Genomic DNA, 27729 nt, shown 5'->3' on the forward strand with positions numbered 1-27729 from the left:
CACTTCGGTTCTACGACCATGCCAATTCCGCTGATGGCTGCTATGCCTCGTGCATTTATTTACAAATCTCCGTGTGGCTGTATGCTCGGGTGTGTGTGTGTGTGTTCGTGATGTGCCAATCGCTTGCCGTTGGGTGGTGATTTTTAGTTAAGCATCTCTTGTCCGTTGCTTGGCATTTTCATTTCGCTCATAGCGTTTTGCTGAATTACCGTTACGCGGTGGGAGATAAAAATAAATAATGTTTCCTCATTTTCTCAACTAAATATCGAAATCAATGAAACTGAAATTGAAAATGAAAACGTCTCACCTCGCACATCGCCTCGCCGTCTTTGTTTTGGGGCTATCCGCTGTGCTCATGGCATGTCCGAAAGTGTTGCGGCGACCGCTGTTAGGGAGCGCCGGTGTTTGTAGCACCGTAGACACATACGCCTTGATGCCTCGTTGGGATGCTCGGTGTGTGTGTTTTTTGGAGTAATGGGTCTGCTCTCTTTCTGTCTCCTCGGATTTTTATGACCCTCTCATGGTTTAATTGCTTCATATTTTTTTTCACCGTTTGTCAGTTCTAATTTTCGACAAACATTCGAATATGTTTCAAATATGCTTTTGACGGATGAATGGTGCAATTGTTACAGATGATAAATAAAAATAAACATAAAAGAAGCGAGAACTTCACATTTAATTAGAAGCGGAACTGAAGAAACACTAAAAACAAATATTTATTTTCGGTGGGTGCTGGAACCCAGAAGAAGTTTTTTTGCTGTAAGCAAATATTACAAAAGAACGGAAGAAATTTCTTGAGGATGTTATATTTAAAAAGCAACTCAACTGAGACCCATTAAAATGATAAATCTTGGAACAGCTTATTAATTGTCGAGCAAAAGGGACGAAAAAGGGATTACAATTAAAGTGAGTACGAAGAACTTGAAACTCTGGCCAACAACATGAGATCCCGTGATCTCTATTAAAAAGTACAACTGAAGGCTTTGAGATCGGTCTATTTAATAAAATTTGAGACCCCGAGATCTCTATCGAAAAGTACAATTGAAGGCTTTGAGATCGGTCTATTTAATAAAATTTGAGACCCCGTGATCTCTATCACACAGTACAACAGAAGACTTTGAGATTGGTCTAGTTCCTGTTAAACAATGAACGAAGAGAAGTCGGTGAGACTTTATGTAGATTATAGATGAAGTAGCAGAATATACAAAGAACTCAAATTCGAAGATAGTGGATCTAATATTTCATCATTTGACTTTCCAACAAGCAACAGAGCAGTTGAAGATATTAATGGTGGAGAACGGGGTAACTTATCCTTAGAAGTGCGCGAAGATGAACAGCCAACAGAGCAGTTGAATATATTAAAGATGGAGAACGGGAGAACTTATCCTGAGAAGTGCTCGAAGATGAACAGCCAACAGAGCAGTTGAAGATATTAAAGGTGGAGAACGGGAGAACTTATCCTGAGAAGTGCTCGAAGATGAACTTGCCAAAAATATATATATAGAGTTGAACTTCCCTAACTCGAAACACCATAATCAACAAAAAACTTCGAACTAAAGAGATTACGGAATGTTATTTGTATGAAATTTGACTTCTATTGAGTTCGAGTTGTGGAGAACTTCGAGTTATAGAAGTTCGAGTTATGGAAGTTCAAATGTAATATGAAATCGACAATGCATATGACATCAGGAATTGGTATGTGGACGCTACCGAACGATGTGACACAACCGAACACACACTCCGGTCTTGGTTTTGAACTTTGAAAACCTTTGAAACACTTTTACTGTCAAGCTCAACTCTTGATTGGGAATAGAACTTCATCGTCTAAGGTTAGGCAGAGATTGATTTTAGTCTTCAAGATAAAGATTCAGGAGATTTATAACAACACGAATTAATTCTGAACTGTTGCATCTCATTTTATGAACATACCACAAACCGCCTCTTGAGGTTTTGTATTTAACTGATTGATGGGATCCGCCTTGATGAGATATCTTTCCTATAAGAAATTGTTATTTTATTCTTTCAGCTGAGATCAGCTTCAATTCACTGATTCCGAAGGCGAATGAGGTGAAGATATTGCAATTCCAATCTCAAAAGGAAGAAGTCATGAAGAATGACCTGCTGTTTTTCAAAGATATACATACGTCTATACATATGTACATATATTTGTACGTATATTTCCACTCTGCATGCGCGCCCTCATTTTGTTTACAAATCCTTGTTTTTCATTGCATTTCTGCACACCTAAAAAACACCAAAAATCAATTCCAACAATCAGATGTTTATCAAAATAATCCAATGACTCAAAGCTTCTTCGAATTAAGTATGAAAACAAATACTTACATTTGCATGCACATATTTAGCTTGCATATACAAAAGCGCGAACCTACAAATCTACACTTACAATTGCACAAGTGTGCATACTTTTGTGTATAAACACATTTTCGTATGTGTATAATAAATCATTTACTTGTATAAACAAATCGAATTGCAGCAATGTACATTTATTCTGCAACACATTTTCAATTTCTTGCGTAAACAAAACGAACTAATTGACAGCAACGGAAATTAGCTTCAAATGGAAAGGAATTATGCGCGACCTCTTTAGTAAGATTATCGTAATTGTCCAAGCGGAGAACGTAAAATGTCGTTTACGTGCTTTGATGTTACGAGAAACCTTTGAAGTAGTAAAGAGTCATAAAAAACAAAATAGGTTTGAGATATTGCAATCTCCTATTCAAAAATAGTTTACAAATTATAATTGAATTTTTCAGAGTAAAATTTTTAATTTGTTTATTGTTTCGTTGTGGAATACAACCCTGAACTATATTTGTGGTGAACACTGCCACAGTGCAACTGTCAACAGTCGGTACAAAACGTATGGTGAAAATTTTGCCGTTGACAGTTCAACACACAAAGCAACAACAATACGATTTTATGGTGAAGTTAGTATTCAGTCTTTAATTTTCTTCGGAGTTGTGTTAACGTGTTTTAATATTCTCTGCGTCAAAAAAAGAATTAAATAAAAAATTATTCTATTTATACTTATGAAGAACTCTTCAATTAAATTACAAACATTGTATTCTTAGATATTGCAATATATCATTAAAAAAGAAACGAACACGAATGTGGATTACGCGCCGTAAAGCTAGAGTTGGAAAAAGGTTTGCAATACGAATTCTACGTATTCCTGTGCAAAGAATTCAAAACGCAGAAAAATCGAAGAAAACAGCAAGAAAGCAGCTTTAAAACGTAGTGCAAACAAATTTGGAAATGAAGTGAAAATAAAAAGAAGCGAAGCAAATAAATAGTGTGAAACAGCAAAATAGAAGCTGTCGAAGTAGAAAAGAAAAAGTGCATTTGCTATCTCATTGCAGTTTTGTGTGTTTTCCTGCATATACACATGCATATATCTATATATATTGTTGTTGCATACCTCCATTAACTGAAGGTTTGGTGCAATTTAATTACAATTTTCCGGTCGTGTTGGCAGTGAAAATTCTTATAAACTGATTTATTGAACAAGCTGCAATATTGGTTAAGCAATGTATTAGTTTTTAATTTGACCAAATGAGTCTAAAGTTATATACGGAAAGAAAGGAATCATTGTAGGCTTAAGAGTGCTAATTAAATTTAAAAGCAAAGAAAACGGTACAGGCGTATAAGTAGAGGAAAGAATGAAAATACAGTAACACAGAACAACGCAATGCAAAACAAATAAATTTGGTAGAAGGGAAATGTATTATCCACAAAAGCATTATAAATTGTTCGCAAGTGGGGGTTGTACACTGAATAACAGCAAAAGAAGGACAATAACATAAACGCTGGTGAAACATATTTGTCTGCTACTGAGCTGACTCCCGCAAATGCTGGTGTCGGTGGAGGTGTTATATGGTGGTGGTAGATTGGAACGGCGTATGCGATGAAGACAACGTCGACGGCGGTATTGTTGTTGATATTGGTGGTGGTGTTGGCTGCAATGAGATGTTTAAACGATACACAAAATACTTACTTACAAACCCATAAGTGGAATAAATAAATATTTTATTTGTTTATAATTTTAAACAGAAAACAAATATAGAAATTCGAGTAGTTGAGCTGCATACTTACGTATGGAAAAGTTAAGTTCGTTTTAGGACACTTCTTTTTAATTTGTTCTGTTTAGTCGCCACCAATCTTCCACTTTGCAAGTAACAAAAGCCGACAATTTTTGCTGTTTTATTATTTTTATTGCGTTTTTTAATTTTTATTTTAACTTAACAAGTGCTTAGGCGAGTACGAAATTTTTAAATTTATTTCTGAATTTATAGGCTATCGTGCACACCGTCCGTTCAGTGATTTCTCAATACCTACGTAGTAAATTGCAGTAATTCCGTGCTTAATAAAAATAATTCAAAATTAATTTCCGGCGCATTAAAATATTTTCAAAGCTGGATTATAATAAATCCGACGATATTGGATCTCTACAGGAAAATAATTCTGGAGTGACCAACAAAATGGTGAAACGGTAAGTTTGATTAAGTAGTATTTTATTTATAAATAAAATATACAATTAATTACTGGTAATAGGCACGTTTTATATTGACGCACGTGTTATAGTGTAAGACTACAATCAATCAAATTAACGTAATTACTGAGAATTAATGTTTGTTGTTGTTAGTATATACAATTGGAAATGGAAACCTAGTTATTATTTTCTATTTGCAATTAGTTGTCACCGTAATCTCGTTATGCTTACATACACCTACCTGATGTCTATATGTATGTATGCATAAAAAAATTGTCGAATTTATTTTAATACGATTAACTCAATTAGATTGCAGTTCAGTCACATCATTATTGTTGTAATATACATGTAAGAACATTTGTTCTGTTTTATATACATATATATATAATATTTTACAATTATTTATGTACTTAAAATAAAATCGAAACCTATTTAAATGAACATTGCACATAAATGTCTACAAAGTTGTTAAGTTTCTTATCACACTTGATATGAAGTGATGTATGCAATGTGCGCTATGAGGCTAATTGAGTGTCTGGATTTGATCATTATTCGTGCCATTGTCCGATTGTGTCAGCAGCTGGGGTCTATGTGCGATTTGAGTTACTACGTCTTTAATATATGCATTATTTGCGCATATACTCTGTTAATGTACACTTGAGTTTTATTGTAAAATATTTTTATAAAAAAGAAAAATAATAACAATACAAAAGAGAGTCGCAATAGAATTGTTTAAACATACAATTGTGCAAAGGTTCTATTTGTAATGTATTTAAGTGTATGTACATACATATATGTTTTTCTTTTTACAATCGTTTTTGTAAACAGCAAATTGTCAGGTCATTAATCGGTTGCCAATGAATGCTGTTGGCACGTGTTTGCACTAGCGGAGGATATTTTTTTCAACTTTTGGAATAACAGAAGCATTACTAAATTAAGCGGATAAGGAATCATTTATAGTGAGATGTTTCTGTTTCATTCACTGTCAGGTTTAGAGGGTGGATAATCTTATCCGAGTGTGAAATTTTTCTTTAAAAAATAAAGTTAAATAATTTTTTCTAATAATTTTCAAATATTTTGTTGTTGTTGTTTTATATTTTTTTCATTTACTCTAGAAAAGTTTTAAATTTATCGAATTATATTTACATTGTCTAGAAACAGTTTAATGATACTGCAAGAGACAAAAAAGCAATGACCCAGAAGCTGATCACAAATTGAAATCCATCAGGTCCATTTGCCACCATCTCATTTGAAACATTCAGAATAAGTTTGTCTTTCTTCCATCCATTGCGTCTGCGGAAATTAACGCATGCGCTGCACTGCCACAATTGCAATACAATTCAACTTAATCTCAAATGTGATTACATGCAGCTCATGCATACAAATATAAATGCACAATATGTAGTTTAAAAATGCATTTGTACATTTTAAGGTAATCCTAAACTCTCAAAAATACTTGTTAATGGTTGATCTTATTTAGGTGGAACCTGAAATTTTGCTTTCCAGAACTTCTAACTCTAACTGAGACCACTTGCGACAAAAATTCGACCATAATATATTCCTTGTAAAGAATTGTTTCCTTCATTTAAGTACCACCCTATTGGACGTACTCACAAATGTTTCTGAGAACTCGAAAATGTAGATTTATAAGCAGCTTCTAATGTATTTTTGTTCGTCCACCCGGAGTATGCCTCTATGCTGTCTTCTTTGTTTTTAAATTTAAATTTACACTCTGTGTATGCCGCAGTAGTGCGCGGCAAACTGCAGTTGAGCATCCAAAATGACGTTTCAAGCGTGTAGGTATCCAAATGATGCTCAAAAAGGTGGGATAAATTTAGCGCGTACTCTTGCGTGTTGCTGTTGTTGTTGTTACTGTTTATTTAGTTTTCGTGGATTTGTTTTTTCTTCTTTTTTTCCTTCTTTGTTTCTGTGTTCTTCAAAAAAATTAAATTTATTCTTTGTTGGTTCTTCGTGCAAAAGCACAGTCACTGCTTGTTTTCGATTCGTTCTGAAATTGAACGCAATTTCGAACGCTCCTGCGAGTGAATTGGATTATTTGTCTGATCTGCTTGTTGACCACGAATAACACATCTCTTAACCCGTTTTATTCATTCATCTGTGCTTCTTATATGCGCACACATACAACAACTACATTCGTACGCATGTTTTTGACCTATTCCATTGACGATTGCCCGCGTAAAGGCAATGAAATAACGAATTTAATGCTCTTCGTGTATAATTGTTGTTGTTTTTATTATATGGTGTGCTTACTCTTTGTTTTTGGTGATATTTTGTTTTTTTAATGATATTTTTAAAAATCGGAAATAAATTCTATACAGAATATAAAAATTTAAAATGGAATTTATTCACCGCTCCTGAATTGCGGTTAGTAATATTTAAATTTTATAGCACATTGTTAATAAAAATATTATTTTTATCGAACGAAAGAAAGAAAGAGCTCGAAATCCGTTTTTTTTAAGCGGGTAGTATAAGTGGTTGTATGGATACTCGGTCACCGCGGAATCGCTGGAAACTGCAAAATGGATCAGCTTGCAAAAAATTGTACCCTAGCAACATTGGCGCCGGTGTGGAAAAGTGTGGGTAGTCCGTGTTCCACTTGTGCTAGAGCGCCGGACACTTCGAGTCAGCTCGCCAAACGCTGGGAACAACCAGTACTTGTGCAATAGCGAGGTCTTTCTGGTCCGCAGGGGATCGAAATCGATCTTTAGGCTAATTTCTCCGCTAGGTGTGCTTACTGGTCATTACCCAATAGGCACACATGCGGTCAGACGCTAGTTGCTGTTTGGAGGAAGGCGAAGAAGAATGAAGCACTTCTTTCTTCAATGGCGAATGCTAGAGGCAGACTTCAGTTAAAGCATCACGGTAGACATATCTTCGACGAACCCCGTGATGAGACTGGAATCGAGATTAGCCGACCTAAGAACCTTATCACAGAGTCTAAGCGCTTTGTCGCATCATGAGGGTCTTAATGATCCGTTAGTAGTTTTCCGGGTGTCACAATGAACAGACGAATCTGCCTAAGTGAGATTCTTTGCAGCTGCGGAGATCTACCCTAACCTAACCTAACCTAAATAATTGGAGTAGATATGGAGTGGCGGATTAAAACCGCAATACTTGAAATTATGTCCGACTTGAGTCTGCTTGGAAATACCGTTGGCGTCATTTAAGTTGCAAATCCAAGAAGCTTCTTCTTTGAGCGATTATCGAGTTGACAAATTCGTAATTCGTAGTAAAATATAGCTAACTTAATCGAGCCTAGGATTTCCCTCACGAACATTTCAACTGTTATATTACTCAACTCTCAGCTTTCAACATCAACTCTATCGCAATATGACAACAAAATTGGAAAAAACCACCGAGTCTTATCTACTTCCTTCGGATATTCACATAACGCGCATTTCCTTGAGCTCAAAAGTCAACATTACGTTAGCAAACTAACACTTTGTACTAAGCCATAATTGTTCGTGTCAGCTGTCTGTCCTGACTGTCCGTTTGTTTGGCTTATGTGTTATAGGTGTCTTCGCCCCGTTTCGACAACTTTTCATTCACACCTAACTGCGAAGATCCGCTAACTGCACCAACTCCATTAGCCGCTCGAATAACCGACCAATTGCTCTTTGCTTTGGCCGACTGTTGACCTGCGCCGCCGCCGTCCACTCGACGGCAGCGCTGAAGCACCAACTAACTGCTGAGCCATACTCAAACACAGACATACACACGCACACACGCACACGTGGAAGCTGGCTGCAAAAGTAATTGTTGTGACGGCAATGACCTGCGGTTAATCAAATCTCGAGCTTGGCGCGCGCATTACTTTCAACAAAAGCGTCTATCCCCATGTGGCGCGCATTTAATCTCATCTCCGCCACACAGCAACAACAAAAACAACAACAACAGCCAGTCGATTGCTTTGTTGCGTCCCATTTGTGGCCTGTTGATTGGTAATTGAGTCTAGCACGAACGAAAGTTAGACAGACTGAGCGACTGCAGCAGCAGCTCAAGCGGCAGCGCGGCTCGTCACATCACGTCGCAGTTCCACACTCAGCACCCAACTCATCTCGTCAGGCTTCGTGCCGGTTCGTCTGTCCGCCTGCACACCTTGTTGCTGCACTTGTTTTCATATTTCTTGCTGGACGGACAATTATTTTGAAGCCGCCTCTAAGTGTGTATTGTGTGTGTGTGTGTGGATGGCATGATTTGCACTCGTTTTCTGAAACAGTTTAATCTTTACACATTTTCGAGATGATTTGCTGATTAAATTGTTTGCTATAATCACATGCACCACTCCACGCCACACCAAGCCGTTCCACTTTGCTCCACTCTCCACAACGATCTCGTTGTCTCGCTGGCTTTGTAGGCTTTTGTTGTTGTTTTGGCTCGGTTGTTTTTGTTTACTTGATAATTAGATTTGTTTTACGTGCAGCCACACACACACATACATTCGCCAGCATTTCCCCTCCAATTGTCTTGTGATTGTTGGCGGGAGGTGTTGTTGTGGCCTGTTCGTTTATAATGGCTTATTATTTTATTTGCGTCTGAGAATTGTAAATCTAATGGGGAATCTACATTATACTGTTTACCTTCCGCACACTGGCCGGGGGAGCACAGGATATTCGTTGTGTAAATAAAACGCTTTCTATCCAAGAAAAGCCTTTAAGCAACAAGATAATAAACATTTTGTGTATTGTATTTGCAATTAATTGCTTTAATTGTCGAATATCATGTGTTTTTTTAAGCAGATAACAAGTTATAAAAAATAATAATACATACAACAACAACAACAATAAAATAAATTATCTACACTTTTCTTAATTTTATTTTACCAAATCACACATTTATAAATATTTAAGAACTTAGGTGTCCGAAAATGTATGTAAAGTGAGGTGAGGAATGTATATCTCAGACCTTCAGTGTCTAAAATATATAAACTTTTTTGAGAAGATACTAAAACATTTCTTATGTTATGAAATTGGAAAAATTGGAAATAAGTGTTGCCTACATTTCAGCGCCATGAATTTAATACCGAATGTGTTAGTCAAAATGTTCAAAGTTTTGACTTAAGCTGTATATTTTTGTACTATCGCAACAAAGTTGTTGAGGCTAAAGTTTGGATATAATTGTTTTTTAGATTAAACGTGGCCCCTATATTTCGCAAACCAATAAAGCTGTATAAATCAAACTTTCTGCAGTCACTTCCCTTACGTACCCCATTACACAGCATGAAAATCGATGAAATCGGATAATAGCTACGCCCACCTCCCATACAAAGGTTAGATTGAAAATTACTAAAAGTGCGTTAACTCACTAACGAAAAACATTAGAAACACTAAATTTTACAGAAGAAATAGCAGAAGGAAGCTGTGAACTCAATTTAAAAAAAATGGAAAATGGGCGTGGCGTCGCCCACTTATGGGTCAAAAACCATACCTCAGGAACTACTCGACCGATTTCAATGAAATTAGGTATATAATATTTTCTTAACATCCTGAAGACACGAATGGAATATGGGCGAAATAGGTTTACAACCGCGCCTACTTCCCATATAACTCAATTTTGAATTCCATCTGATTCCTTCACTTTATAATATATACATTAGAAATACATACATTATATACATTAGGAATAAAACCTTACACAAATACTGTATTTGAGCTGTGGCTTCACTTGTGGAAAAATTGTAGAAATCGGATTATAACTTTTCAATGCTCCGAATATCGAGCATGAAGAACTCAGTGTCTAATAGTAATTTTTCTCCAAAATATCGGTAAATCTCTGAGATATTTGAATTTAATTCAGAGGGAATCTTTTTCTTCTAATGGTGGTTCTCTGTACCAAAAATGGTTAAAATCGGGTCATAACTTCTCATAGCTCCCATATACCTTATATTCGGATTATCAAACTTGCCGTGAACTTTATACCGCATATATCGGTTAATATGTGAGACATCTTAGCAAAATTAAGTGAGCATATACCACATACTATATCCAAGACAGTGTACCTTGGTAGTGAAAATTAGTGAAATCGGTTCAGGAATTAAAAACAATTGTTGCCTACATTTCGGCGCAATGTCATCAACATTGAATGATTAAGTGATGAAAACGATAAATATCCAATAAATATATGTATGTATCCATGCTGTATATATCCATATATTTATATATATTCCACATATTTTGTATATATGTATATTTTTATTTATTGCCCGTTTGCTTATCTGGCAGATTTTTTTTCAAAAATATTTTTCTCGAGAACAATACAAATTGCTTCTTGTGAATCGCAGTCCTTATCACGCTATATAGTACCTTTCAAATATGTTTGTTGGAAATTTTATTTCGAAGTCACGTACATACTCATACATACTTACATACAGACGGACAGATTCGATAACGACTGCCTTTAAACTCTGCTCGCGTTTTAGGTACATAAGCACTGCTAAACAGCGGCTCGCTGCTGGCAATAAGCATCAGGATAACAAAGGGCCATATATACATACATACATATACCTAGATTAATATATTTATTTGTAGATCTGTGTTAGTGCTCTCTAACTAATCTAATCAATGAAACAATCGTCGAAAACATGCATTTTCTTTATTGAACATCACATCAAATCACGGGACTGAGGGGTGAAGTCTCGCACCGCATCGCATTTAAGTGTTTTTGTTTTGTGTTTGACAGTTTGCCTGTCCTGTGTCTTTTCTTCTACTTGTTTGTTGTGTGTTGTTGTTGTAATTGCCGAAATTTGTTTTTGAGTTCGGTGAGCTGCGTCAGACACAGACAACGGACAACGGTGATTCAACTCCCAACAAATCCCTAACAATTTACACTTAAGCCAAGGCGGTGATTTCGTTTGAATGCTTTGTTGTTTTTTTTTTTTTTTTGTTTTTTTCTTACGACTTACCGTTTTATTGGTGTAATTTGTGACTTAAGTTTTTCGTCTTTTCTTTTATTGTTGTTGTTGTAATGTGTAGAGTTGGAACGCGCTCGTTGACCTGAAGCGGCTGTGAGAGGTCCTTTACACTAAAAGTTGAGCTCAAGAATATAGAAAAATAGTTTCGCTATTTTTTTGTATTTTTTTTTCTATAAAATAAAAAATAATCAGTGTTTAAGTAAATAACGTAGAAGTATAAAAATTAAAAAAAAATGTTAATAGTTGCAGCAGTTCCACTTAAGGTTTAATATACAATTTTAAAGCGCTTTAAAGCTGTAAACATACTTTTTATATGTATCTACATTTATAGATACCACACACACACTCGCATTCACATAATTATTTTGCATTCATGCTTAGCCGGTGGCAGCTGCAACAAGCAAGCCCTCAGCATTGTGGCACTTTGGCAATATTGAAGTTGTCTGCATTTGTTTTTTTTTTGTTGTTGCTTTTCCATCTATCTGCTGGTTGTTGGTTTCACTGCTGCTGTTGTTTTTGCATTTAGTACCATTTGCTGGTTGTGGCTTTCATAGTTTTATTGCTTTTGCTGTTGCAGAAATAAATCGATGCTGCTGACCTAAATATGAGTCAGCGATAATAGAAGCAGCAAGTGCTGCCAAATACTTACAATAGCTGGCTCATAGACGTACATATATACAAACGTTCAAAATATATATATTAACTGTCACATAAAGGGTTCTTCAATAGGCGCTGATTTTTGAAAAATTGACTTTAAGCGAAAAAAGTCCGATATACATGAGTGATTTTTATTTTATAAAGTTTAAGAGAAGACACGAAGAGGATTTTTGGGTTATGAAAACGCCTTGAAATGAATCAAGTAACGATTGTTTGAATCAAAATACGGCTTAGATGTTCCAAAGTGACGCGAAATAAACTTGAACACCCCCAAAATGGTTTTTAAAAAACACTAAAAACCTGACAAACGAGTTTAAATACTTCTTCCAAAAATTACTCCAAACTATACAAAAATATACCAAAACCTTACCATTCAATCTCTTCTTTCAGTTTGTCTAGCTGAATATTTTCGAAGGAAAGGAGAGGAATGGGTTTTGTCGCGTAAAAAATGGCCTATTTTCAATATTTTTTTTTCATGTAAAAGATTATTTATTTAATTCAAACTTTTTTCTGTTTTATAGATACATATTTAAAGGATAATTTCTGAAATTTTCAAAAAAAAAACAAAGTAAAACTCCTCCATTGCGACGTCATTTCCGGTGACCCCTCGGAAAAAAGGTGCGTCCGCGTTGTCAGCATAACTCCTGACAGGATCGTCCAAAATTAAAAAAAAAAAACAAAAAAAGGTGTTTTAGGTAAGACCATAATCTCGTGCTTGAATGAAGGAAAGACAAAAAAAGTGACAATTGGAATTTTGGCAGACATTTTTCCAAAAAAAAAAATAATAATAAAAATTTCGGTCAAATTTGCGTGACATTTTATTATTTTTTTTAAATATTTGTAATTGAAAAATATTAAAATCATTCGTTCAAGCACAAGAGTAAATTGTACCTCGAACATCTGTTCAAAATTTCATCAAGATCGGTTGAATAGTTTTCGCGAAAATTTGACAACCGACTTGGAAAACACGGTTCCGAGAAAAACGCGTTTAAAGTTTTGAGTAACAATAATACCTGACTTGGAGCGCACACCTTCCAAAGGCTGTATATCCGAAACTATTATTCGGATCGACATGAAAATTTAGTACAATATTCTTAAGATGTTGTAGAAATTAATAAGCCAAAAAAAATCGATTTTTTTGAATCCACGAAACCCATGTAACCCCTTAATGAACTTAGATCGCAGACAAATTGTTCAGTGATTTTTCGGTTAGAAAAAACTGCCAAACTAAAATTTATTTTATGACCTAGGGAGTTTTACTATATGTATATTATTTTTTTGGGGTCGCTGAATTTGAGTCCATCAGATCAGTGTTTTAACATAGCCTCAGAAAACTAGCGTTTTCAAAGCCTCATCGGATTCGCTTGAAACTCGTTATTCTGAGTTTTTTGGTGTCGCTAATTACGAATCCGGTGTCGGTTTTTTTCAAAATAAAAATGGCAGACAGTATTTTGAAGACTTGATTGGATTCGCTTGAAACTCGTTATTCGGGGGTTTCGGATTTAGAGTCCCAAAAAACATAGGACATATATAGTAAGACCCCCTGGTCATGACACATTTTTTTTGTGTGACTGTGTAATTAGGAGATTCTTCAATGCCAGTTTGATAAGTTATTCCCAATATACTCCATTCAAGTCCAAATGCCCTTAGTGAAGCACCCTTTCTATGCACTTACAACAGCATTCTGCCACTGTATATTACAATTTTGCTAATGTTTTCGGTTTCAATGTGAATTGTGTGTTTGCATGCAGTTTGCGGTCCGTCAAGCATATTTAGTGAAAGTGGACACATAAATAAATGGAAATTGATTTTCAACATTTTCTTTTCAATCATTAAAGCTGTACAAGCTCCCAAATGGCCATGCCAAGAACACAAACGTATAATATTTTCTATGAACGTAATGAGATGTTTGTAAAAATATAAAAAATATAAATAAATATTAGAATTTTGCAAATTTCCTGTGAGTGACCTTAGAAAAGGTACAAATTGAAAGCGTAAGCTACACGCTGTCAGTGTCTTGTACTCCTTGCTGCTTTTGCAATGAATTCAATTTCAACAACCTTAAGTTGCTTGGCAGCTGGAAATTGATATTTTCTAGCTTGATAAGGGTCCTTGCATTTAAATACTTGGTTACATGGGTACAGACCATGCCACCGACACAAGCGCGCACGATTTTTGCCACCCGGTAACAGCGCAACAAAGAAATAACTGAACTCTTCGCAATCCATTCAACCTGTCACATGCGTCGAATCAACTTGTTGGCAAGCAAGAAGACAAAGAAACCGAACATAACAACAAAAATAAAGAATTTTCTACTGAAGACGCAAACCAGTTATATTATATAAGAAAGCCATACAAAAAAGGATATTCACATTTTGCACTCCTTTTTTCACTTTGACTACTTAAAAATCTGCAAAAAAAAGTTTGAGGGTAGTGAACAAGTGATACATAACCGTTGAAAAATATAGTTGTCTGCCAACAACAGCAACAAGCGCTGTGATAAGTAGTTATAGTTTGTGGGCGTTCGCCTTGTACATATGTGTACCGTTACATATGGTACTTATGATTGTACATTCTATTCCTGTTTTTGTGTCATCTGATAACGCTCGCCGACATAACCTGTGGGGAGGTGTCATTTACAGTGATACAAACTGTGTTTACTGAGGATTTATGGTTTTATGTTATGTTATCGAAAAAATGGAGGGTTTGAACACGTTTGGGATGCCTTCAAATGGCTTATGAGTTTTGCTGAGAAATGCTTATAAAATGTTTTGAGTATTTCCCTTAAGTTGGGGCTTGAACACAGCATGTATCTAGTGTTAGTCATGTACTTTACTCACTAGAATAGCAGTCCCTTAATTGAGTCGAGCCCCGCTGTGATGCCTATTAGTGAATTAATTGCCAATGAAATTGTTGGTTTTAACTCGATTCAATACATTTATGCTTAATTGAGTTCAATTAAATTTTTTTTTATAAAAAATTAAATATAATTTAAAGATAAAAAATAAATTGAATTGAGTTTAAAATCGTTATTGAGCTTAATCGAGTCAATTAAGCTTAATTGAGTTCAATTAAATTTTGATTTTTATTAAAAATGCAAAATAATTAAAAGTAAAAAATTAAATTGTATTGTATTGAGTTGAATTAAAACATTCAAATTAAAATCTTAATTGAGTCAATTAAGGAGTTATGACTTCATTTGATTAAAAGTTATGTAAATTTAAATTAAAAGAACTGTTTTATTTATAATTCGCCATAATCCTTAACAGTTTTGCTATGTTAAGCTTAATTGAGTTCAATTAAATTTTGATTTTTATTAAAAATGCAACATAATTAAAAGTCAAAAAAGTAAATTGTATTGAGTTGAATTAAAACATTTAAATTCAAATCTTAATTGAGTCAATTAAGGAGTTATGACTTCATTTGATTAAAAGTTAAGCTTAATTGAGTTCAATTAAATTTTGATTTTTATTAAGAATGCAACACATTTAAAAGTAAAAAAATAAATTGTATTGTGTTGAATCAAAACAATCAAATTCAAATCTTAATTGAGTCAATTAAGGAGTTATGACTTCATTTGATTAAAAGTTATGTAAATTTAAATTAAAAAAACTGTTTTATTTATAATTCGCCATAATCCTTAACAGTTTTGCTATGTTTCTTTATATTACCGTTATAGAATCCTCACACATTCCGAAACCTTAAATGTTGCATTATTTTGCATTTTTAGTGCAGCCACAAAATTGTTGGAATACGAGACTATTCTGTTTATGTGACTGTCCTATTTATATGCTGATGTGCAGCAAATTTAAATGTTATGTATTTTATACTTATGTATGTATACACCACGGCTTCTCTCAATTGTATGCAAACATACACACTAACACATTTGACGTCCTTAACATGCACCAAATACATGGAGCATGCTTTGCATTGAATTCCTGCTGGAACTAGGAAGTGACAGCGACACAATGGCGTCGCTACGAACGCATTGAAATCCAAAGTGCCAGCAGTAAAATGAACTCGTTTACAACTGCTTTGTAACTCGTATGATTGAGAAGTTCAACTAGTCCCAAAATAAACTAGTAAAACCAGTTTCTAAGTTATAATTAAATTATTCTTTAAAAAACAGTTTTATTGACAAAGTAGTTCAAATCTGATCTTTTTTGGACTAGTTTATTTTCCATCAAAAATGCTTAACTTTAAAATATTATTTTTCTGTCAATTCATAGTGTTCATGTTATTGATGTGGTCTTTTATGGACTAGTTCAGTTTCAGTCACTAGAATATACAGTTGAACTTCCCTAACTCGAATCTCCATAATGAACAAAAAAGCTACGAGTTAGAGAGACTTCCCAGTTACGGAAGGTAATTTGTATGAAATTTGACTTCTATTGCCAATTTAAGAGTTCGAGTTATGATGAACTTCGAGTTATTGAAGTTCGAGTTATGGAAGGTCAAATGTAGTTATAAATTTGTACTTTTTCGGACTAGTTCGGACTAGGACTGCATTATTATAGTCAGCATATACCCTTCTTCCATACATCCATACATACTATTATGCAATCAGTGGATGTTTGGCGGGCAAGCTATCCCCACCATCAACGACTACAACACTTTGCAAACACTTTATGATTGCTGATGGCGCGAGCGAGTGTGGTGTGGCATGGCGCACATCTGCGATTTGACCTTAATTCCTCATATTGAATTGATTTCTAGTTAGTTTTTCATTTTCTACTTTTATCCCCCCGCACCCCCACAGCAATATATCCACCGAAGCGAGAATTAAAAGCGCGCTGAAGGCGCTATCAATGCGAGCAGGTGAAATGTGCAAAAAGGAAGTTGGGGCTGTAAATTGCAGCGTGTGCTTCAATAACCAGCAGGTTAGCCTGGCGTGAGACTCGTTGTCTACATTCCGGCATTCCAGCTGGTACACAACTGCAACTTCTGGTTTCTGCTTTGCGCTTCCTTTTGAAATATTTCTCGAGTAACTGCAGCGCAAGTGTCATTCTTATTATTGTTTTTCATATTTTATTTTTTTTGTGCCAACTTCCTGTAGTGCAACCCCTGCACGACACATTTTTCGCATCTTTGCGTCTTGTGGTGGCACTTAGCTGGTTGCACGAGCAAAATGCCGCACGTCCTGCTACTTTCTTACAGCACTCTACACCTTGCTCCGCCTCTACTACTACTCCTCCTTCGCCGTGTGCGAGTGCATTGTGCGCCAAAAGTCAGCAGCTCACATGCTTCCGCTGGCGTTCTCGGCGCTCGAGAGAGTGTGCTTATGTGTATTGACTTGCGTGCGGCTTTGTGGTTGCACTCGACACGCATGTGACGGCTTGTGCAGCCATGGCAGCGTCCGAGACGCACGCTGCCGACGAGTTGAGCAACTTGTGAGTGCACGCAGCGGAGTGAACGTGACTGATGTGTGCTATGTAGAGGTGCTCGGTCGTCGGTTGGTCTCCTTCCTTTGTCTTATGGCTCTTTGTTGAGCATGTTCTTCAAATTTTTGTTGTTTTTGTCTGACAGGTCATTGGTCTCTTTGAGTTGAGTGGCGGTTTCTTCGTACTCCTTTCCGTTGGGTATTTTACTTCGCGCCCTCGGTGTTTGCTGATCCTAAAATCTAGCCTAATTTTTCTTTCCGCTCCGAAATGATTAATGATGTGGCATGAACTTGTCGGCGTTGGCATTTCCACCGCGCTCTTTTTCTATGCGCTTCGAATTTTTCTCTCTATTTGTTAAGCGTCGATTCTTTTATGTTTGGTCCGCTGTCGCATTTGGTATAAATTGGAAAAGTTTGGTTTTTGACACCACATCGCCAAGGTGTCGCCTGCCATTTTGTAGTCCAAGTGATATTTTGATTGATTGCTTAGAAAGTTTATCCAAAAATATAGCTTTGTTTTGTTATTAAATGGATGACTATAATGGAATAGTGTGTGTGATTAGTAGTGTCATATTTCATAATTTCTAAATATAGAAGCTCTCATTTGCGATAAATAAATTTTGGCCATATTGTTGAAGATAATTATATTTATTTATATCAATTTGTTAAAATGAAATCTTTAAAAATTTAATGGCAATAAAATAGTTTTCAAATGATTCTCAAATAAAAAGGTAAAGTCAATAGATTAAGTAGTTAAACTTGGCTAGATCCTTCTAAAAAGACCTAACTTTGACAATATTTTCTAGTACTAAGCAAAAAGGAATCGAATTTCTCTTTCAAGCTTTCAGATGTGTTAACAGATTTTATATTGACATTTCGATACAAATGGGGCTACTGGAGCAATCATGGGGATTGTTCTGTTCTACGGTATTCTGGTGTGGTGGACGGGTACAACGAAATCTACATATCGGAAGTCGATGGAAAAGGTTCAGCGGCTTGCAGCGTTCTGTATAACGGGGATCCTAAGACCCACCACATAGAACAGTCGTCAAGGCAATAACCTCGATTCCAATATCGGCCAAAAATGTAGTTGAGTAGCAGGACAGCAGTGGAGAATGTCGCCAGGAATATACGGCTACACTTCTACTGGCAAGGCCATAAAGGCCAACGAAATCGTAGACGGGATTGCCAAAAGTGGTGTACAGCTGTCACCCGAAAACATGATTGTTAGCGGTGAATCAATGCACTGTCTGTACGATGACATAGACAGGTGCATGAAAAGAAAGATCAAAGCGCGCTGGAAGGATCTGTAAAACCGCAAAGGTCACGTACAAAGCGATAGATCGTAAATATATTATACTAGGTTCATACTGACACTCGATAGAAAGGGCTCCATGACCATGGTTGGGATTCTTATTGGTCACAGCCTAGTAGCGGCACACGCCTATAAGATAGTGCCGTCAGATCGGCAGGAATGCAGCAAGTGTCAAGAGCAGGGCACCAAGGAAACAGTGGAGCATCTCTTCTGTGTTTGTTTTGTACTAGCAAGACAACGCTTCAGACATCTAGGACCCCACAGTGCGATAAGTTGGAGGAGATGTCATCAGTGAGGCCTCATAGTCTCTTGAAATTCACGTCCTAAACGATGACTACTACTCAGAGAATACGTGAAGGCATTCCATCTGGTATCGCTAAGGACCATAACTGCTCTATGCGTGGCCTAAGGTCTACCAGACCAACCTAACCCTGATTGAATTGGATCTGATTTTTACTGAGAGAATATATATAGGATGGTGTACAGCGAGATATGATGTGATATGATGCCTTTTGGTACAAAGATTGTTTCGATGTTAAGTAATTTGTTTTTTATTTTTCTATTTTTAGATTAGATCAATTTCCTGATGATTTAATTCCATTAAAAATGTTTTTATTCATTTTTAGGAGAATTTAGTTTGTTGTGATTTGATATCTTGGTCTAATGTAAGGCAATATGATATGAAATTCGGTGATTGCTTGATATTTCAACTGAGTTGGTTTGCTCTTAATTCATTGTCTATGAATTTGATATAATTTAAATTGTATGTTAGTTATGATGTGACATGCTGAGATGCGATGTGATGTTCTACATGTTGTTCTCAATGTAAAAGATTTCCAGGGATATTGTGTGAAAGCTTCTAATCAAATGTTTATGGCCATTAAAAATATGCGATGTAAAGATATGATGTGATGTGGTGATGTGATAATATTATTTGTGATATGCTAAAGGATTGCTATATCTAATATTTTATCATGCACTATAAATCCGGCTGGTTAAGTGATATAATTTGAACTGATAAATGCATTATCTATGTAGCGACTCGATTGATTTTTATGCTGATATATGATGTGATGTTAAATTCTGACTTGTTGTACGATATGTTAATGTCCATAAAATTAGCCGATAATCATTATTTAATTGTAAATTGAAAAGTGCATACGAAAAAGTGTCACCACGCTGTCAAAGTTTTTTTTTTAATTTTAGCATGATGTGATGTGATGTGATAATATGATGCGACTTGATGATAAGATGTGATATATTTTTTGAAAATGCTATTGCTTCGAATGCAATCTCTAACTGATTATGAACTATGAAAAACTAATATTTATTTAAATTTTAATGCAGTCCTCAACAATGCTTTATCATGAACTTACTTTCAACTATTTTGTTATAGTTTTCATTTCTGTATTTACATGTACATATGTATGTATGTATGTATGTGTGTGCATGCACCTGCATTTAAGCACTTGTTTTGTAAATTTATTGTACAAATATTATTATTAAAACTTGTTTATCATTCTTTTGTAAATATTTAGGCACAACAACAAAAAAGTCACTGCAGTAAATCGTTTTATTTAATCAAGTCAAAGTGGAGATACTAAAGAGAACAACAATAACAACTACATATGAATACATTGTTATACAATAATAATAATAAAATAATAAAAGCAAGCGAGCAGCAAAGAAAGCAAAAGTTACATTTCTCCACTGTCACATATCGATCTCCATATTTATTTATTTTTTTTTTATATAAAAAAAATCGTCAACTGTAGAGTCACCTCAAAAGCCAAACTGGACGAAACTGTGCGTTGCTGCAATGACAGCCGGCTGCGTGCGGCGCATTGCTGTTGTTTGACGCTTGCATTATCAACAGCGGCGACATCGCCGGCAATGTGTTTACCTCAATCGGCCAAACAAACGTGCGTTCGACTAATATGCTGTCAGCCGATATTGTTTAAGCGCCGAGTGAAATGAAGAATAAAATAAAATAAATAAATAGAAAACGTGTTTCTTTACACACAGTGATGCGACTGAAACAGCTGCTGCAACAATACAGTGCAGAGCAACAATAAAAGTGCTCCATAATATCGAACTCATACATACATACACGCATAATTGCATAAGCATAACAGAGCGGCTTGCTGAAGTCAGTGGCGTCTTTGTTACAAATGTATGTAATCTAGCCTATTGGCGTTTTCTGACGTCAGGCGGCGCCGGCGTTCGGTCAATTTGGTTGTTCACAATGCATTTTACACGCTTGTTAACCAGCTATTCGGTTGTTATTTTATTCATGTAAGAAATATACAGTTTCGTTTTCATTGATTGAATGGCATCGATCCGCATTATAACGGCACATTTTCTCAAAAATAAATTTAAAAAAATACATTAAATAGCATTAACCAACGCTTAGCGCTCAAAGTCATTGAACAAATGAGTCAATTATGTGACCAGCAATGCAAGATGCACAAAAGTCTATTTTTTATTTATTTGTCTTTACTTCTCACTTCTTCTTGTTTCTCTTTTTGGTACAAAACTGGTCACAGCTGCAACTTATTTTTTTATTAATGTTATTTATTTATAAATGCTGCACTCTTATCGAATCGGTCCATTGCTGGTATGCCATGCCTGGTGATCTTTGCAGCGATCAATGATTACTCGATCAACGATCGCTTCAAATGGCAAGTTGCATGTTGTTATGAGCAAAGCGCAATGTCGTTAAAAAGCAAAAGTGTTGAAAAACTGATTTGTAGCAGTGTCTGCTTTAGAGTGCAGAAATCACACGATGCTTGTTAGTGAAGTGCTCAAAGAAGCAAGGTGAGAAGTATAATAAAAAACAAGTAAGGAAGGGCTAAGTTCGGGTGTAACCGAACATTTTATACTCTCGCAATTTATTTATTTAACTTAATTAATATTATATAATACACAATTTGACCCACATATTTGTCATATATATTGTATAAAGTCCATTGAAAGTTGGAAACCATAATATTAGGTTAGAAGCACCGAGGTCCTCGTGTTCGATATATGGGGCCTTAAAAACCTATGGTCCGATTTCGGCGATTTTTAAAATGGGGCTGCCACACTATTAACATAGTATTTATGCAAAGTTCTGCATCGATATCTTTACTAGTACTTACTTTATATATTGTAAAGTAAACGATTCAGATTGTCTTCAAAGTTCTGGTATATAGGAAGTATGCGTGGTTGTGAAGCGATTTGGCCTATTTTCACAGCATATTATTGGGATGTAAAGAAACTATTACAAACCAAGTTTCATTGAAATCGGTCGTGTAGTTCCTGAGATATGGTTTTTGACCCATAAGTGGGCGACGCCACGCCCATTTTCCATTTTGTAAAAAAATCTGAGTGCAGCTTTCATCTGCCATTTCTTATGTGAAATTTAGTGTTTTTGACGTTTTTCGTTAGTGAATTAACCCACTTTTAGTAATTTTTAACCTAACTTTTGTATGGGGGGTGGGCGTGGTTATGATCCGATTTTTTTCATTTTTGGACTGTATTAGGAAGTGGCTAAAATAAACGACTGCAGAAAGTTTGGTTTATATAGCTCTATTGGTTTGCGAGATATGTACAAAAAACTTAGTGGGGGGCAAGGCCACGCCCACTTCCCAAAAAAAATTACATCCAAATATGCCCCTTCATAGTGCGATCCTTCATACCAAATTTTATTTCCATAGCTTTATTTATGGCTTAGTTATGGCACTTTATGTGTTTTCGGTTTTCGCCATTTTGTGGGCGTGGCAGTGGGCCGATTTTGCTCATTTTCGAAAGCAACCTTCCTATGGTGCCAAGAAATAAGTGTGCCAAGTTTCATCAAGATATCTTAATTTTTACTCAAGTTACAGCTTGCACAGACCGACGGACGGACGGACGGACAGACAGACATTCGGATTTGAACTCCACTCTTCACCCTGATCACTTTGGTATATATAACCCTATATCTAACTCGTTTAGTTTTGGGTGTTACAAACAACCGTTATGTGAACAAAACTATAATACTCTCTTTAGCAACATTTGTTGCGAGAGTATAAAAATATATATGTATGTAGCTTAAAGTGGTCTAATTACTATACATATAATGAAATATTTTTATTTTTTATTTTTTTTGCTTTGCTAGTTGGGGCAGAGTCGAATGAAATATATTAGATTACCTTGATCCAGTAAATCTTGAGTTATAAATGGTATAACTATCCTGATTTTTTTTTAGAAAACTGGTATAAATTGTAAATTATAATCCAACTTTTGCGGCCGAAACTGTTATGAATGGTATAACTAACCCAACTTTTTGGTCGAAACTCGTATAAATGATAAACTACAATCCAACTTTTTTGGTCGAAACTGGTATAAATGGTAAATGATGATCAAACTTATTTAGGTCGAAAATGGTATAATCAGTAAACGACAATTTTGAGGTCGAAACTGGTATACTCGTTAAGCGAAAATCCAACTTTTTTGGAAACTGTTATGAGTGGTATAACTAACCCTACTTTTTTGTCATAACTCGTATACGTGGTAAATGATAAACCCAATTTTTAGGTCGAAATGGTATAAGTGGCAAATGATTATCAAACATTTTTAGGTCGAAACTGGTATAATCGGAAAACGACAATCTAACTTTTTGTGTTCGAAACTAGTATAAATGGTAACCGATATAATGGTTTCCAATAATATCTATCGTACTATTGTCATCAACAATTTCCTCCTATTTGATTTTAGTTTTTGTTAAATGAAGTGCGAATTAGCCTCTATTGATAAATATTTTATGCGCTCATGAAATTAATCAGGTTCAATTAATATAAAATGCGACACAATTAAGCGGTAATTACTGTAAAATTAGCTCATATCGGCAATATTATTATAAAGAATATTAATTTCATAACACTTAGCGTCATTGCTTAGCTGTAAAGAGCTTAAGCATGCTAATAAATAATAATTTTACTTAAAACGTATAGCTTTTAAAATGAAATGAATAATTCAAATTAAACAAAAGAACAACAACAAAAAGTGTTCCCCACCTCAAAAATTATATACTAATTAATTTTCCATAAAAAATTGCTCATGGCGCTCATTCATTATACACAATTTCGTAGACAACAACTCATTTGAAATAAGCAGCGTACCCAAAGCGATTATTGCCATGACATGGCGCTGCTGCCGGATGCCGCTGATCCGCGCGCCAACTCACCGGATGCCAAGCATAAACACCTTTGTCAAAGAAGCGAAAAAACGCGCGCCAGCGACACTCGCATTAAAAAGTATCTATGCTTTCACTTGGGCTATAAACGCATTATTCATAGAAGAAAAAATAAAACGTTAGTTGGCAACCAAAAAAGGCAAAAACAAAAACTATAAACTACAAATTAATTGCTTACGTCTTTTTTTCGTCTCACTCAAGTTTAAGGAACTTAATGACGCATTTACTTTCTAAAATGTGTGAAAAAATTATATTATTTTTTATATTATTTTGAGTAAGTGTGCATGTGTAGGTGAAAAAAAAATTAATTATATATTTTTCTAATTGCAATTTGCTTGTTGCATGCAACTTTTTAGCTTAAAGCACTCTGATTTATTTTTTGTTTTGTTTTTTTTTTCATGTGAAATTGTCGGCACTTTCAGTATGTAAATGCAAATTGTCCAACTTCAATGTCTTTTAAATATTTAATTTGTAACTCGTGCCGACTGTTACAGTCACTCATGCATAGCGGCTACATTTCTGAGTAGATAATGGCAAAATGTATGAAATATATTCATTGTTTCATTACACGCTTATTTCTTACTTTTTGTATGTATTTGTGTACACACACCCACCTCACTCCATTACACTCAATTATCTACAGTTTTTGTTGTTGTGTTTTGTCGAAGATGTTTCCATCACATCAAGCTCTGACCAAAGCGATCGCGCTGCGCCACCCACATATGCTCTCACACACACACTCCATGACGTCTAACAGCAGCGCAATAAATAGCGACCGCCAACGCTGCGCTGCGTCGGCTTGCCAAGTAGTACGAGCACTTGTCCCAATTAAATTGTTTACCTAAATGTTTTCGCTTTGCCAGCGCACATGCACACCCTAATAAGTACATATTTGCATTCAATCACACACACACTAACAGCTATTTATTAGCCACAAGTCGGTGTGAATGGTAGTTATTCTTAGTGATTTTTTTTTGCTCCGTGTGAAGCGGCAAATAACTTGAAAACATGCAAACCCCCATATTGAGGTGCCACCAATATGCCATTCAACAACACACACTCATATGCAAGTGCCCTGTAGGAAAATATGATTCATTTAGAGTTAAAAATTGCTATAAATGGTAATGAGAAATTAAGTTTTCGCTTTGCTTTTGCCTTGAGGTCTCATCAACCAAATCTATTATTTTAGCAAGCTGTCTTCCTTTGAGAGAAAATATTCAAGATATTATATATTTTCAAGACTTTTACTTTTACTCGACTTTTTTTTCGAACTTCGAATAAAATATTTTGATTTTGGAAACTAACTTCGAAAATCGAGGAATGCACTTTTTTCACTTAAGATTTATTACATTACCTAGACTTCTTTTACCCGAAAGGAATATTGAGCAAACATTAAGGTTCAAAATTTCGCCATACATTCCTCTTCATCAATTCATGAACTTATTTTTCTTGACTGGTGTTTTCTTGACTTTGGTTATACCAAGCGAAGCCAGATCCTTCTCCACCTGGTCCTTCCATCGGAGTGGAGATCTCTCTCTTCCTCGGCTTTCACCAGCGGCTACTGCTTCGAACACTTTCAGAGCTGGAGCACTTTCGTCCATTCAAACAACATGACCTAGCCAGCCTTGTCGCTTTCTTTTTATTCGCTGGAATATGTCTATGTCGTCGAATAACACATACAGCTCATCATTCCATCTTCTGCGGTATTCGCCGTTGCCAATGTTTAAGGGACCGTAAATCTTCCGCAAAACCTTTCTCTGGAAAACTCCTAGTGCCGTCTCATCAGATGTTGACATCGTCCACGCTTCTGCACCATAAAGTAGGTCGGGAAAGATGATGAACTTATAGAGTTTGGTTTTTGTTCGTCGAGAGAGAAGTTTACTTTTCAATTGTCTACTCAGTCCATAGTAGCACCTGTTGGTAAGAGTGTCATTCATGAACTACTTCGTACTATTATTGTCTAACTATTACTCAACTATGCATCTCATTTTCCTGCCGGGTAAATGCTAATTACACAGCCATATGTACTCACATATTATATGTCAAATTGCAAGTGCCTCATTGTTACCTTAGATTTTTGCTTTTGACCCACTTACCAGCGCATTTCTACTCATTCTCCACTCACTCACTCACTCGTGTGCGCTCGTTCGGTAGCTTAGCAAAGTAAGTGACTAATCCAATAGCGCCGAGCGAACAAAAGGTGGGCTGCAATGACGCGCAAATTAGTTGAGAAGCCAGCGTTTCTTAAGCTCAATTGCTCTGAGAACGCACGCTGCCACTTCTTGCCCAGCTTTTCTATAGCTGCTGCTGCTTTAATCGTATGTCTTAATAATAATCTCAATGGAGCAACGTACTCTTCGTAGGTTCTGTGCTCTGTGTGTGAGGCGTTGACGCTTCACATGAAATCCACTTAACGGCGATGATGCTTTGATGTCTATGTCAGGCAGCTGTGCAATAACGCTAATGAGTGAGTAATGGAAAGTTTTGTTCACAAATTTAATCACAAATTAAATATTTAAAACTTTAAATGAGTTCATAGCAAAATATATCATATTTAATTAGCTGTATAGAGTGATGGAACCTTTTGCGTGTGTCACAAGCTTATGCGTTAGGCTTTCTGAAGGACAACAAGAACATATTGATGATATGCTTCATATTATATTTTTTTATTTTTATAAAACCTGTTACAGTCCTTAAGGGGTTAGGGGTAGTCAGAGACACGAAAAAATGAGATTTTGTTGTTAAATCATGTTATTTTAGAAAAGTAATATTATGGCATTATTGCACAATGTGTTGACTTGAAGTCACGAAAATTTGAAAACAAAAATATAATTTCTAAAGTTATAGCTGTTTGTCTTGACCTAGTTCCAAAAAAAGGTCCTTGCGATGAAAATCATAAGTCCTTGGAGATTTATCTAAAATCAATCGGATAAGAAAAATTAGTTTTATAAATAGATACTCCTGGGTCTAATCGAAGCTTTTCGAAATGAAATTTTGAAAAAAAAAGAAAATTCCTTCGCTTGAGAAAATTCCAGGCTTGAGTTTATTATATATTTAAAACCTATATAAATATAAAATTATATATATAAAGTGCCATGGCTACACGTTTTCGTGCGACATGCATTGTCTGGCCTTAGGTATTGTCATGTGTTTTTGGTTGACGTTTTTTTAAACGTAGCCTAATGTTTGCCCTAAATTTTGGTCCAAGTTTCATAGAGATATCTTCATTTTTACGGTTTTTATGATAAAAACTCGGAGGTTCTTTTTAATTTTGAAAATTTATTGGAATTCATTCGATATTTCGGAAAAAAAGTATAAAAAAGATATTGGAAAATTAAAATTAGGATATGATAACTTCAATTACATTGATTTTTTACATTAATTTTTTAGATGTGTATATTTTGGAAAGCAATCAATGCACAATTGGAGAGTGTTGGAGCATTGCGGACAGTACGTAGTTGTCCTTTTGATATTCTTTCTTGCTTCCTTTCGACTAAATTTTCTTTTTGCTTCAGCGTAGCATAAAACTAGTAGGCCCTTAGCAACGCGTTCACGGAATGTTCGTATATTAATGTTTCTATTCGTAGCTGCTTTATTCACAGTATAGGCATTTACCACGGAAAGTTCAAGTAAAAGTTCAATTCCCAGCTTTCGGTACCATTTTAACCCTTTGCGAAGGGTATATGCGTATGAAGCCATTTGGTCGGAAAGATCAATGCCT

At 35.5% G+C, this 27729-nt stretch overlaps 1 protein-coding gene across 2 annotated transcripts in view; it reads left to right on the forward strand.

Annotated features, from left to right (window-relative positions):
• Positions 1–2951: 2951 nt before the first annotated feature.
• Positions 2952–27729, forward strand: part of Pli_1 (protein pellino) — an 81007-nt gene continuing 56229 nt past the window's right edge. Inside the window, exons 1-2 of one of the 2 annotated variants that reach the window (XM_054226194.1) lie at positions 2952–3383; positions 4311–4507. In XM_054226194.1, coding sequence (XP_054082169.1) covers positions 4497–4507 — 11 coding nt within the window. In that variant the 5' untranslated portion in view covers positions 2952–3383; positions 4311–4496. The remainder of the gene's footprint in view (positions 3384–4310; positions 4508–27729) is intronic. The other variant, XM_054226201.1, reaches the window with a different exon arrangement.

Source organism: Zeugodacus cucurbitae, chromosome 2 (genome assembly GCF_028554725.1).
Source record: "Zeugodacus cucurbitae isolate PBARC_wt_2022May chromosome 2, idZeuCucr1.2, whole genome shotgun sequence".
Lineage (NCBI taxonomy): Eukaryota > Metazoa > Arthropoda > Insecta > Diptera > Tephritidae > Zeugodacus > Zeugodacus cucurbitae.